At 44.8% G+C, this 14,837-nt stretch overlaps 1 protein-coding gene across 4 annotated transcripts in view; it reads right to left on the bottom strand.

The window, feature by feature from the left end:
• SLC37A1 (solute carrier family 37 member 1) overlaps window positions 1–14,837 on the bottom strand; it is a 114,196-nt gene that overhangs the window by 29,120 nt on the left and 70,239 nt on the right. For all 4 annotated transcript variants that reach the window (XR_014470215.1, XR_014470214.1, XM_083171425.1 and 1 more), the window contains exon 13: window positions 9,626–9,688. Coding sequence is in view for 2 of the 4 variants with exons in the window: in XM_083171425.1 (XP_083027551.1) it covers window positions 9,626–9,688 (63 nt within the window). In the remaining 2 variants the exon portion in view is untranslated. The remainder of the gene's footprint in view (window positions 1–9,625; window positions 9,689–14,837) is intronic.

Below are 14,837 nucleotides of genomic sequence, written 5' to 3'. Positions count from 1 at the left end.
GAATTATATAGCAACAATTGTAGAAGTCCAAACAGTTTATTATACAATAATGAGTATGTTGAATTAATATCCGGAAAGAGTTATTGTTAGAATTATGAAAGATTGATAAACTGGGTGATTTGTTGAATTAAGCATGTAACTTCACACGCATCCAAAGATAGGTAGCCTGACAATGATGGTAATTGCGGTAATTGAAAAAGATATGGTTCAGAGCGGGGCTCTGGTTGTATCTCACCCCTTTATTGACAGGTCGTCAGCTGGTTGCTCCTGATCGGGGGGGCGGCTGGAATGGATCTCATGCAAGACGCTTCAATGCGCCGTCAGCCAGCGCCAGCTCCTCCGGCAGCAGGAGCGTCCAATTCGTGCAGACGCTGTGAATGATGTTGGAGACGTGAGCCCGGCAGGATGCGGGGGTGTTAGTTCGGCAGGGTGGACGGAGTAGATGTGAGCTGGACAGGTACAGCACTCTCGTCTGCGGCAGCTTGTAGCCCAAATGCGTCTGTAATCAAGTGACGTCAACGCGTTTCGTCTCCTGAATCCAATGGAGACTTTCTCAAGACGGATACCTTGCTGGTAATCCAGGTGCTTATTTATAGGTTGGCAGCCTGAGTTAATTCATTAATTGACCTATTAATTCCAATTGCCCAATTGATCATAAATAAACTTATAAAAAGTAATAACAAGATGTATGTACATAGAGTTAAATAGATATATCTACTCAATCTATAATATGCTATAGCAGTGTGTCCAACAATTTATATCTTATTCAGTCTAAAAGTATATTTTCAACGGAATGCTTTGTTAATCACTTAATTAGAGAATTTTCTTTTAACTAGTATCACTATTCAAGGGGATTGTTAGATCTTTTCATTTCATATATAGCCATGAGAGGTTACGAATAGGGTAGTTTTATATGGCAACATAGTCAATAATCATATAGAGAACGGAAATAGGACGAAGAGCATGTATATATATGCACTAAAATAGGGGAATATAGATTTAAAGATATAAATATCAAGAAATATAAGATAATGATTGAAATAAAGATAAAATAAAGATAAAAATAAAATAAAATAAAATGAAAATAAATATAGATAAAGAATATAAAATATATATAAATAAAAATAAATATAAATAAATAAATATAAGAATAATAATAAATAAAAATAAATGTTATAATAAGAGTACAGAGATGTATATAGAAATATATGTGCAAAGTACACATGTAGAGCACCAAACTCCAATATATATTACATCGCACTCCAATTGATCCAGCGCGATACATCATACTTCCAATGCATATAAATTCATTTATATAAAGCTTATAGTAATAGTTATATCTAAACAGATTTTATTCAGCGTTTTTACCATATGTGTAGGACTATATATAAAAATAAACATTGAAAGTAGTGAGGAGCATTATATATGCATCAACACATCAGAGTCAAACAATTTATGTGACCCTATAGGTCATTGATCTAGCTGACAATATATACACAGGTTTAGTTCATATTTCTGTGTTCTTAATAATCTGTAGGATGTTCCAGATAGAAGGATTTATTTATTAATATAACGACCCTTTACCGCAACTATTTTAATGTAAAATCATATGGGATGTATATTTACATAGGCAGAGATTTTTGCAAAGATTTTTTATCAAGGATTTTTCATCAAGGATTTTTCAAGGATTTTTCAAAGAGATCTTCAGAGGATTTTTCAAAATATTTTCCAAGGAATTTTCCAAAGTGGGGGTACCTATGGTGGTGAGAGGGGGATCTGCAAACCCATCCTGTCACATATTGCGCAGAATGGGTAGATCCCTGTCTCCCCACCCCAGGCACCCAAAGAAGTCCCATCCTCATTTGTATAAACAGTTAATTGTTCACTTATGACCACTTATATAACCTCATTAGTCTAAACCAGCAAAGTCTAGGGCTTCATTTAAACCCCTGGGGCTAAGAGTATCCAATTTAAATATCCAGGCTGACTCCGCTAAGCAGAGTCGTCTAAATCTATCCCCCCCTCTTTTCGTATTCAAAATGTGTACAACCCCCATTAGGGTCAGGCTACTTGGGTCACTTGTGTGTTTCTCTAGAAAGTGACGAGGGATGCTATGGTTCACCAACTTCTTTAAAATGTTATTCCGATGTTCTCTGAATCTTGTTTTGATTGATCTTGTTGTGCGTCCTACGTATTGGAGTTTGCACGAGCACTCCAACACGTATACGCAATAAGATGAATCACAATTCATAAATTGTTTAATATCAAATGATTTATTGTTTGAGGAAGATATTATAGTATTTCTTTTGTTAGCCATATGTTTGCAGGTTAAACAAATATTCTTATTGCATCGAAATGTACCATTAGGTTTGGGTTGCAGCCAAGAAGATTGCTGCTTATTTTTCAGAGTTGGTAGCATACTAGGTGCAATTGAGTCTTTTATATTTCTATTGCGTCTAAACGTAATTTTTGGTGTTGTAAGTAGACCTTGTAGAATTTTATCATGTTTTAAAATTTCAAAATTATTAAGTAGGATTTTCTTTATCTGATGTGATTTATTATTAAATTTTGAAATAAATGCCAAACTATTAATTTCAATACTAGGGTCTTTGTTTATTGTTTTTTTGGGAAGCAAAAGGGTATCTCTGTTAATTTTATCAACCTGGCAGCTGGCCTCATGTAGTAGTTTATCGGGATAATCCCGTCTTTTGAAATTTTGAAGCATATGTTGTGCCTGGGTTTTATAGTCTCTCTCCAAGGTGCAATTTCGACGCAGTCTCGTCAGCTGATTTTTTGGAATATTATCGATCCAAGGTTTATAGTGTCCACTTTTATAGTGGAGATAATTGCTGGTTCCTACTGGTTTCACATAATTTGTGGAAATCAGCATGTTGTCATGAATGGAGAATGCAATATCCAGGAAGTTCACCGAAGTATAACTAAAAGTGTGAGTAAAGGTGAGATTAAATGTGTTTGAGTTTAAGTGGTTAACAAAATCTAGTGCCAAATCGTGTCCCCCTTTCCAAATAATAAATAGATCGTCAATGAAACGGCCATAGAGGACCAGATTCTCCTCAAATGGGCCGCCCCAAATAAGTTGTTCCTCTAGGCGGCCCATATAGAGGTTCGCAAAACTTGGTGCGAATCTGGTCCCCATGGCCGTCCCAAGGCGCTGTAGAAAATAGTGCTCATCAAAAATAAAAAAATTGTGAGTGAGAATGAAAAAAATGGAGTCCAAGATAAACGTTTTCCTGTCTGTGTTTAAATAATAATTAATGGCCTCTACACCTTTATCGTGAGGGATGTTAGTATATAGTGCCTGGACATCAAGGGTGAGGAAGCCCCACCCTTGTGTCCAGGTTATGTCCAAAGTTTTATTAAGTATATGTGTCGTGTCTTTGATGTGCGAGGGGAGTGAAGTGACGAATTTCTGTAAATGTGTATCAACAAAATGTGAAACATTAGAAGTAAGAGAGCCCACACCCGAAATTATAGGACGCCCTGGTGGTGTGGTGAGGTTTTTGTGAATTTTAGGTAGAAAATAAAAAGTGGGTGTGACTGGGTGATAGGGAAATAAAAATTGGGATTCCTCCCTAGATATTGCATTCTCCAGAACCGCTTTATCAAGAAGTTGTTTGAATTGTGCCTGGTAAGTGGTGGAGGGGTTGTTGGACATTTGAGTATAATAGATAGGATCATGTAGTTGCCTATATGCCTCGGCTATGTAGGCCTCTCGGTCCATTATTACAACGCCCCCCCCTTTGTCGGCCTGTTTTACCACAAGGGATAAATCCTCTTTCAAATTTTTAAGAGCGAGGCGTTCGTTTTTAGTTAAATTATCAGCTGACGAGATATACGGGCTAGAGAATTTATTCCTAATTGCTTTCTTAGTAATTTTGTCTGTTTGAGAGCACAATTCTTTGAAATCTTGGAGTGTTTTATTATAGAATACAGTGATTGCTGGACTTTTTTGTTCAAGTGGGAAAAAATTGGATTTTTTCTTAAAGAGGGGTTTTGTATTGGAATTTTTTGTTGTATTTACATTAAAAGTTTCTAATTCAGCTGGGTTGTTTTCATCCAGAAGGGATTCTAGTGTTAGTAGACCGTCAAGGTCGGTTTCATCAAGAATTATTGGAACACAGTCACTTGATTGATTGGTTCTTACAAGGTCTTTGGTGGCAAAGTAGCGTTTCCTGCATAGGTCTCTAGTAAATCTATTGAGATCAATAAAAAGGTCGAACACATTAGGATTTTGTTGGGGTGCAAAGTTCAGGCCCTTGCATAATAATGTTTTTTGAGGGTCTGTTAGTTGGTGGGTCGTTAAGTTGAAAATACCAGTGGTGTCTATTTTAGGCGGGGTTTTCTTTGTTCTTTTGCGTCCTCCTCGTCTCCCTCTCCTTCTCTGTATCTTTTTGGTGTATGATGAGGGAGATGGGCATATCGATTGGGATCTTGCCATGTGCGTGGCTGAAAAACCTGTTCATTCTGATATCTGGCGCCCGATGTTTTATTTAGGGTAGGACGTGGAGATGGAGATCTTCTTCTGTCTCTATATTGTGTCCTATATGGTCTGGGTTCTATATTTGAAGAATCTATCCTTTCTCTATAGTTTCTATAGGGTCTATCTCTATATGTTTGATATGAAGGTTTACGTTGTCTAAAGTTGTTACGGGGTCTGCTTATTTGGTAATTTTCCTCAGTATATTCATTTACATTTCTTTTATGGTAGGTCCTGACAATATCTTTTTTGTAGTCGTTATCATCTCGTTCCCATTTCCGTTTTTTATTTGTTAGTAGCTCCCTTTCAAATCTCTCAACTCTATTATTAATCTGCTCGTCCTTTTCTTTAAAGGCAGGATTATCCCTGAATATCATCAGTTCATCCTTGACTTTCTCAATTTTAGTTATGGTTTTTTCTACCATCTCCTCACGATATTTTATCAATAGTTTCATTAGTGTATAGGAGCAGTTGTCCAGTGCCTCCGTCCACCTAGCAAGCAACTCAGGTTGATCATTAATAGATAAATGTTTTGATAATCTTAGCCCTCTCGGGATTACTTTTGCATCGATGTATTTTTGTAGGGAAACACTGTCCCACCAATTTCTCATCTCATCCTTCAATAAATCTTCAAGATTATAGAATAACTTGCTCATGTTGGACGGGGCACTGGGCAACTGCTCCTCCCCCTTTTGGGTGGAGTTAAACGAGGATAAGTAGCATTCTCTGCGATTTTTCCGTTCATTATAGCTTCTAAAATCATTCATTCCTGCACAATGGTCAGCAATCAGAGTGTTTCAATAATCAACAAAAGATTAGGATTAAAAAATAGCTGCTCGGGGTTGGCAAAAGAAAAAAGAAGGATAGGAGATTCCTTACTTACTGAGAGTAGCTAGACTGCCCAATCTCAGTTTAGCAAGGTCCCCGGCGCTGTATAAAGGGTTAAATATATTCACGCTGTGGTGCTTACATAGGCGTGCGCAGCCCATTTCATTAGGGGGTGCACTGTCAATGGGGTGTGTCTAGCACCACCTATTGGTCGTGTCTAGCATGGCCCATTGGGTGTGTCTAACACTGCCAATCATGCATGTTTACCATCATCTATTGGTACTCGCTACAATATAAAATGTCTCTCAGCTAGAACATAATCTCCGGCCTATTTCAGTTTTAATATTCTTATTACTCTGTATAACAGTACATGCATATAAAGTAAAAAAACTATATGGATGCTGCAGGTATGTAGTGATATGACAACGGTCTAGTACAATTAACAATGCAAAACACACAATTGATTGATGGGCACTCATTTTAATGGAATACAGGTCTAAAAAGCAAAAGACTTTGGTAAAAGGTATTGCTGTATTGCTAGCGGCAGGGAGTTGTTCATAAGGGTGGGCACAGCATTTGGGGGTGCCTGTGCACCCCTAACACTCATTGTGCGCACACCTATGGGTGCTTAATTAATCAGCTGTCTGCTGCTGCATACAACACCTGTGGGGATGCCTTATCCCACAATAGAAGGTAACAAAATTGGATCTGGGGGGTAGGTGTGTACTTGCGCTGCTGACAGTTTAATGGAAGAATTTTAACACTCTTTTTTGCGAGACAATTGTGCAGAAGAAATGAATGGAGGACACACTGCTTAAATAGTATAAATTTTATATATAGAAGATAAAAAGGCTTGCAATAACAATATAAAAATAATTACATATATAGAAATAAACAAAAATAAGAAAATAAAAACCTAATTATATGAAAACAACAATAAAGTTAATAACAATATATTGGGCTTGTTGGAATGAAAACCATATGATAGGGTTTTTTGAAAAAAATATATACTAGACGTCTAGTTTGGGTGCTCCGCTTTTTAGATGAATTATATAGCAACAATTGTAGAAGTCCAAACAGTTTATTATACAATAATGAGTATGTTGAATTAATATCCGGAAAGAGTTATTGTTAGAATTATGAAAGATTGATAAACTGGGTGATTTGTTGAATTAAGCATGTAACTTCACACGCATCCAAAGATAGGTAGCCTGACAATGATGGTAATTGCGGTAATTGAAAAAGATATGGTTCAGAGGTATATATTTTATATTCTTTATCTATATTTATTTTCATTTTATTTTATTTTTATCTTTATTTTTATCTTTATTTCAATCATTATCTTATATTTCTTAATATTTATATCTTTAAATCTATATTCCCCTATTTTAGTGCATATATATACATGCTCTTCGTCCTATTTCCGTTCTCTATATGATTATTGACTATGTTGCCATATAAAACTACCCTATTCGTAACCTATCATGGCTATATATGAAATGAAAAGATCTAACAATCCCCTTGAATAGTGATACTAGTTAAAAGAAAATTCTCTAATTAAGTGATTAACAAAGCATTCCGTTGAAAATATACTTTTAGACTGAATAAGATATAAATTGTTGGACACACTGCTATAGCATATTATAGATTGAGTAGATATATCTATTTAACTCTATGTACATACATCTTGTTATTACTTTTTATAAGTTTATTTATGATCAATTGGGCAATTGGAATTAATAGGTCAATTAATGAATTAACTCAGGCTGCCAACCTATAAATAAGCACCTGGATTACCAGCAAGGTATCCGTCTTGAGAAAGTCTCCATTGGATTCAGGAGACGAAACGCGTTGACGTCACTTGATTACAGACGCATTTGGGCTACAAGCTGCCGCAGACGAGAGTGCTGTACCTGTCCAGCTCACATCTACTCCGTCCACCCTGCCGAACTAACACCCCCGCATCCTGCCGGGCTCACGTCTCCAACATCATTCACAGCGTCTGCACGAATTGGACGCTCCTGCTGCCGGAGGAGCTGGCGCTGGCTGACGGCGCATTGAAGCGTCTTGCATGAGATCCATTCCAGCCTCCCCCCCGATCAGGAGCAACCAGCTGACGACCTGTCAATAAAGGGGTGAGATACAACCAGAGCCCCGCTCTGAACCATATCTTTTTCAATTACCGCAATTACCATCATTGTCAGGCTACCTATCTTTGGATGCGTGTGAAGTTACATGCTTAATTCAACAAATCACCCAGTTTATCAATCTTTCATAATTCTAACAATAACTCTTTCCGGATATTAATTCAACATACTCATTATTGTATAATAAACTGTTTGGACTTCTACAATTGTTGCTATATAATTCATCTAAAAAGCGGAGCACCCAAACTAGACGTCTAGTATATATTTTTTTCAAAAAACCCTATCATATGGTTTTCATTCCAACAAGCCCAATATATTGTTATTAACTTTATTGTTGTTTTCATATAATTAGGTTTTTATTTTCTTATTTTTGTTTATTTCTATATATGTAATTATTTTTATATTGTTATTGCAAGCCTTTTTATCTTCTATATATAAAATTTATACTATTTAAGCAGTGTGTCCTCCATTCATTTCTTCTGCGCAATTGTCTCGCAAAAAAGAGTGTTAAAATTCTTCCATTAAACTGTCAGCAGCGCAAGTACACACCTACCCCCCAGATCCAATTTTGTTACATCCAGCATCTACTCCGACGCAGTGTGGGTTGGTAATATTCATTCACGTCCAGCATCTACTCCAACACAGTGTGGGTTGGTAATATTCATTCACATCCAGCGGGAACTTTAATGTGCTTGTTCTTATCTGATGAAGACTTCAGTCAGTTTTTAAAAATTGCAATATTATAGATAATATAATAATAATAATAATAATTTTATGGCATTTTTTAGATTTTTTGTCATGTGTAGTTATTAAAAATTGATATATAATTTTGTAACAGTCTTGCAAATTTATTCAGCCAGCACTGGCACAATACATACTTCTATTCCCTTAGCTTTATATTGGGGAGTGACTACCCCTGTGCCAACACACAAAACCATACATTTTTCCTTCATCAATGCGCATGTGCAACCTAAGGGAGCGCTACTTACTGTAAGTCCATAAAAGTAACTCTAATGCTGGCCATACACGCTGCGATATGTGCGTGCTTACCGTGCTGTACTATTACGGATCACATTGCATTGCATTGCCTGTGCATACAATGCGATGCAAGCACATACTTTTTGTACTGTGCGATGAGGTGAGCGGGAGCGCGCACCTCAAAGCACAGAATGCACAGCCCGCATCGCACTGGTATGGGCTGCATAAGGTGGAGAAACGCGTTCTATCATCCATAAATCACTGTTACAAGCTGGCGACAGCACCAGCAGCTGGGAACACCCCATCCAAGGCGGCTACTATTGCCACACTAAGCAAACACTAGATCTGCACGCTTTACTCTGGAATAACAAAGGCGTAATAATGGCACGTACACGATTACATTCCTCCCAACTGTCCCACTTATCACGGGAATGTCCCGGTGTTTTGGGACATTCCTGTGTCCCTCCCGGGGCCAGCAGTGTCCTCCAGCGGGGAAGGGGGGGGGGGCGCTAGTTGGGAGTACATGCTGCAGCCAGAGGGGCTTGGGACATAGCCAGCAACTCACGGAGCTGCTGGGCATGCCCCCACAGCAGCAAAGGGGGGGGGGGGGAATGGCCCTGCGGCAGCGTCACGCCCCCACAGCAGCAAAGCAGGGGGGGGGGGGGGAATGGCCCTGCGGCAGCATCACGCCCCCAGAGCAGCAAGGGGGGGGGGAATGGCCCTGCGGCAGCGTCACGCCTCCACAGCAGCAAGGAGGGGGGGGGGGAGAATGGCCCTGCGGCAGCGTCACGCCCCCACAGCAGCAAAGGGGGGGGGGAATGGCCCTGCGGCAGCATCGCGCCCCCACAGCAGCAAGGAGGGGGGGGGGGGGGGGTGGCCTTGCGGCAGCTTCACACCCCCTCTTTGGAACAATCAAAAGTATGGAGGTCTGCAATTACTCATGTGCTATTTGATGTACATATAGTCATTGCTGCACTGTCTATTTGGCCAGTTGTGGTTGTTGTAATATTTATTGTCATTTTATGGTGAAATGTGATTTTTTTTCTATATATTAATTTGTACGCTCAGTTCTTGTAGCGCTGCTCTGATAAACTGAATGAATGAATCATGTTTATAGATGTGTAAATGCCAACATGTGAACCTCTGCTTACTGATCCCCAACATGTACACTCACCAATAATCCCCCCAACGTCAAACAGTGTGGATAAGTCCCCAGCATGGCGTGCATCCATATGACCTGCAGGGAGAAGAGACAGTATAAAGGCACATTGGGGCTTATTCTAATTCAATTGGTCCTCTGCGCGTTCACATGGGGGACCGATTCTTCGCAACTGCGCGTAGGTTTTTATGCCAATGTGCAGCTGCTTGTGTGCGAGCGCCCACAGCAAGGGGGGAGGGGGCATGCGGGCAGCGGGGGCTTCAGGCGAACTCGCAAGGCTGCAAAATTCACTTTAGTACTGGTAGGGGGGTAGTTCTGTGTGTGTTTGTGCGGGCGTGTGTGTGTGTGTGATGGGGGTAGTTCTGTGTGCGCGCGCGCGCATGTGATGGGGGTAGTTCTGTGTGTGTGTGTGCGCGCGCGCATGTGTGATGGAGGGTAGTACTGTGTGTGCGCGCGCATGTGTGATGGGGGTAGTTCTCTGTGTGTGTGTGTGCGCGCGCATGTGTGATGGAGGGTAGTACTGTGTGCGCGCGCGCATGTGTGATGGAGGGTAGTACTGTGTGTGCGCGCGCATGTGTGATGGGGGTAGTTCTCTGTGTGTGTGTACGCGCGTGATGGAGGGTAGTACTGTGTGTGTGTGTGATAGGGGGTAGTTCTGTGTGTGTGTGTGTGTGCGCATGTGTGATGGAGGGTACTACTGTGTGTGTGTGTGTGTGTGTGTGCGCGCGCATGTGTGATGGAGGGTAGTACTGTGTGTGTGTGTGTGTGTGTGCGCGCGCGCATGTGTGATGGAGGGTAGTACTGTGTGTGTGTGTGTGTGTGTGTGCGCGCGCGCATGTGTGATGGAGGGTAGTACTGTGTGTGTGTGTGTGATAGGGGGTAGTTCTGTGTGTGTGTGTGTGTGTGCGTGCGCATGTGTGATGGAGGGTACTACTGTGTGTGTGTGTGTGTGATAGGGGGTAGTTCTGTGTGTGTGTGTGTGTGTGCGTGCGCATGTGTGATGGAGGGTACTACTGTGTGTGTGTGTGTGTGCGCGCGCGCATGTGTGATGGAGGGTAGTACTGTGTGTGTGTGCGCGCGCGCATGTGTGATGGAGGGTAGTACTGTGTGTGTGTGTGTGATAGGGGGTAGTTCTCTGTGTGTGTGTGCGCGCGCGCATGTGTGATGGAGGGTACTACTGTGTGTGTGTGATGGGGGGTAGTTATCTGTGTGTGTGTGTGTGTGTGCGCGCACGCGCATGTGTGATGGAGTACTGTGTGTGTGATAGGGGGTAGTTCTGTGTGTGTGTGTGTGTGTGTGTGTGCGCGCATGTGTGATGGAGGGTACTACTGTGTGTGTGTGATGGAGGGTACTACTGTGTGTGTGTGATGGGGTAGTTCTGTGTGTGTGTGTGTGCGCGCGCATGTGTGATGGGGGGTAGTTATCTGTGTGTGTGTGTGTGTGTGCGCGCACGCGCATGTGTGATGGAGTACTGTGTGTGTGATAGGGGGTAGTTCTGTGTGTGTGTGTGCGCGCGCGTGCATGTGTGATGGAGGGTACTACTGTGTGTGTGTGTGATGGAGGGTACTACTGTGTGTGTGTGATGGGGGGTAGTTCTGTGTGTGTGTGTGCGCATGTGTGATGGGGGGTAGTAGTGTGTGTGTGTGTGCGCGCGTGCATGTGTGATGGATGGTAGCAGTGTGTGTGTGTGTGTGTGTGTGTGTGTGAGATGGGGGGTAGTACTGTGTGTGATGGAGGGTAGTACTGTGTGTGTGCGTGCGTTAATGGGGTGGGGTAGTCCTGTGTGATGGGGGGGCGCAGTCCCGTGTGCGCGTGTGATGGGGGGGTAGTCCCGTGTGCGCGTGCCCTGTGTGTGCGTGCACATGTGTGATCAGGGGTAATCCTGTGTGTGTGTGATGGGGGGTAGTACTGGGTGTGTTTGTGAGAGATGGAGGTGCAGTCCTGTGTATGTGTGTGCCTAAGAGAGATGGGGGGCAGTGGTGCATGTGCGTATGATAGGGGTGGGGGGCAGTCGTGCATGTGCGTAGGGGGGGGGGGGGGAGTCATGTGTGTGCGTGTAATGGGCGGGGGCGCAGTCGTGTGTGCGTATATGTGTGTGATACGGGGGGCAGTCGTGTGTGCATATATGTGTGTGATACGGGGGGCAGTCATGTGTGTGCGTGTAATGGGCGGGGGCGCAGTCCTGTGTGCGTATATGTGTGTGATACGGGGGGGCAGTCGTGTGTGCGTATATGTGTGTGATACGGGGGGCAGTCGTGTGTGTGCATATATGTGTGTGATACGGGGGGCAGTCATGTGTGTGCGTATAACACACACATGGTAGCAATGTCAGACGCGCTGTCCCACTCTATATATATATATATATATATATAACAGGTTCCTGATTTCCTCCTTTCCCAATATCTGTTTTTTCTTCTCCAAGACGTTCTCATGAATAGGAAAAGACAGAAGGAAACCATCCGATGATGACTGTGACGTCATTAAGCCCCGCCCCCATTTCGGGAAATACCCGAAATCACTTATCTCAATGGAGGGGGCGGGGCTAAAATGACACAAGTGACGTTTTAGCTCCGCCCCCTCCTCTGAGACCCGCGGATTGCGGCATTTAAATCCCGCAATCGTGGGGGTCCCCCTGATTCCGGGAGGGTTGCCCACCCTTCCGGGGGGCCGGGAGGGGGGCCGGGAGGGGGACCCGATTTTCAGGAGACTCCCGGTAATTCCGGGAAGGTCGGCAACCCTACCTTAGAGGCACGTAAAAGGTTTCTTTTAATACACCATCTCCATAAGTAGAACCATCAATTAAGGATCTCGCCTGCATACGGTGCCCTATTTTCCTTGAAATGGAGTATTCCCAAACGACCAATGCTGGCTGGATAAATTCCAAAGTCCAAACAGCTCCCAATTTGATCCCAAAAAAGTTTTTTAGTCACAATACAGGTAAAAATAATAAAAACATAATTCCAAAGAAACCTTTCAAGGAAATAGGGCACCGTATGCAGGCGAGATCCTTAATTGATGGTTCTACTGGAGATGGTGTATTAAAAGAAACCTTTATGTGCCTATAGGGCAAAGTCGGCAACCCTGCTCTAGGGCCTTGATAAAAGATCAGTAAAGAGGGTGTAGCAGGAGTCCCTGTGAATGTCCTGTTGTGAAAGACATCGGATGGTTTCCTTCTCTGTCTTTTCCAATTCATGAGAACGTCTTGGAGAAGAAAAAACAGATATTGGGAAAGGAGGAAATCAGGAACGTGTTATATATAGAGTGGGACAGCGCGTCTGACATTGCTACCATTTGTGTGTTTAGCGGTTCTTTAGTGGGAGTGGTGATCCCTGGTGGCAAGTGGACGCTGCAGGTTTTGGAGCGCAGAGGTCACTTCTATAAGCTGTGTGCGTATGATGGGGGAGGGGGGCGCAGTCCTGTGTATGTGTGTGTGTGTGTGTGAGAGAGATAAGGGAGGGTCCTGTGTGCGTATGCTGGGGGGGCGCAGTCCTGTGTGCGTATCTGTGTTATACGGGGGGCAGTCATGTGTGTGCGTATGATGGGGGGGCGCAGTCCTGTGTGTGTGTGTGATATACTGGGGGCAGTCATGTGTATGCGTATGATAAGTGGGCACCTGGCTGTACTGGGCCTGTGTGGGGTCTATGTGATACGGGTGGGCATCTGGCTGTACTGGGCCTGTGTGGGGTCTATGTGATACGGGTGGGCACCTGGCTGTAGTGGGCCTGCGTGGGGTCTATGTGATACGGGTGGGCACCTGGCTGTACTGGGCCTGCGTGGGGTCTATGTGATACGGGTGGGCACCTGGCTGTACTGGGCCTGCGTGGGGTCTATGTGATACGGGTGGGCACCTGGCTGTACTGGGCCTGTGTGGGGTCTATGTGATACGGGTGGGCACCTGGCTGTACTGGGCCTGTGTGGGGTCTATGTGATACGGGTGGGCACCTGGCTGTACTGGGCCTGTGTGGGGTCTAGGTGGTACGGGTGGGCACCTGGCTGTACTGGGCCTGTGTGGGGTCTATGTGATACGGGTGGGCACCTGGCTGTACTGGGCCTGTGTGGGGTCTATGTGATACGGGTGGGCACCTGGCTGTACTGGGCCTGTGTGGGGTCTATGTGATACGGGTGGGCACCTGGCTGTACTGGGCCTGTGTGGGGTCTGTGTGATACGGGTGGGCACCTGGCTGTACTGGGCCTGTGTGGGGTCTGTGTGATACGGGTGGGCACCTGGCTGTACTGGGCCTGTGTGGGGTCTATGTGATATGGGTGGGCACCTGGCTGTACTGGGCCTGTGTGGGGTCTATGTGATACGGGTGGGCATCTGGCTGTAGTGGGGTCTATGTGATACGGGTGGGCATCTGGCTGTAGTGGGCCTGTGTGGGGTCTATGTGATACGGGTGGGCACCTGGCTGTACTGGGCCTGTGTGGGGTCTGTGTGGGGTCTGTGTGATACGGGTGGGCACCTGGCTGTACTGGGCCTGTGTGGGGTCTATGTGATACGGGTGGGCACCTGGCTGTACTGGGCCTGTGTGGGGTCTATGTGATACGGGTGGGCACCTGGCTGTACTGGGCCTGTGTGGGGTCTATGTGATACGGGTGGGCACCTGGCTGTACTGGGCCTGTGTGGGGTCTAGGTGGTACGGGTGGGCACCTGGCTGTACTGGGCCTGTGTGGGGTCTATGTGATACGGGTGGGCACCTGGCTGTACTGGGCCTGTGTGGGGTCTATGTGATACGGGTGGGCACCTGGCTGTACTGGGCCTGTGTGGGGTCTATGTGATACGGGTGGGCACCTGGCTGTACTGGGCCTGTGTGGGGTCTAGGTGGTACGGGTGGGCACCTGGCTGTACTGGGCCTGTGTGGGGTCTATGTGATACGGGTGGGCACCTGGCTGTACTGGGCCTGTGTGGGGTCTATGTGATACGGGTGGGCACCTGGCTGTACTGGGCCTGTGTGGGGTCTATGTGATACGGGTGGGCACCTGGCTGTACTGGGCCTGTGTGGGGTCTATGTGATACGGGTGGGCACCTGGCTGTACTGGGCCTGTGTGGGGTCTATGTGATATGGGTGGGCACCTGGCTGTACTGGGCCTGTGTGGGGTCTATGTGATACGGGTGGGCACCTGGCTGTACTGGGCCTGTGTGGGGTCTATGTGATACGGGTGGGCACCTGGCTGTACTGGGCCTGTGTGGGGTCTATGTGATACGGGTGGGCATCTGGCTGTAGTGGGG

This window comes from Crinia signifera, chromosome 2 (genome assembly GCF_055691185.1).
Source record: "Crinia signifera chromosome 2, ASM5569118v1, whole genome shotgun sequence".
Taxonomy (NCBI): Eukaryota; Metazoa; Chordata; class Amphibia; order Anura; family Myobatrachidae; genus Crinia; species Crinia signifera.
This window is presented reverse-complemented; position numbering and strand designations above follow the sequence as displayed.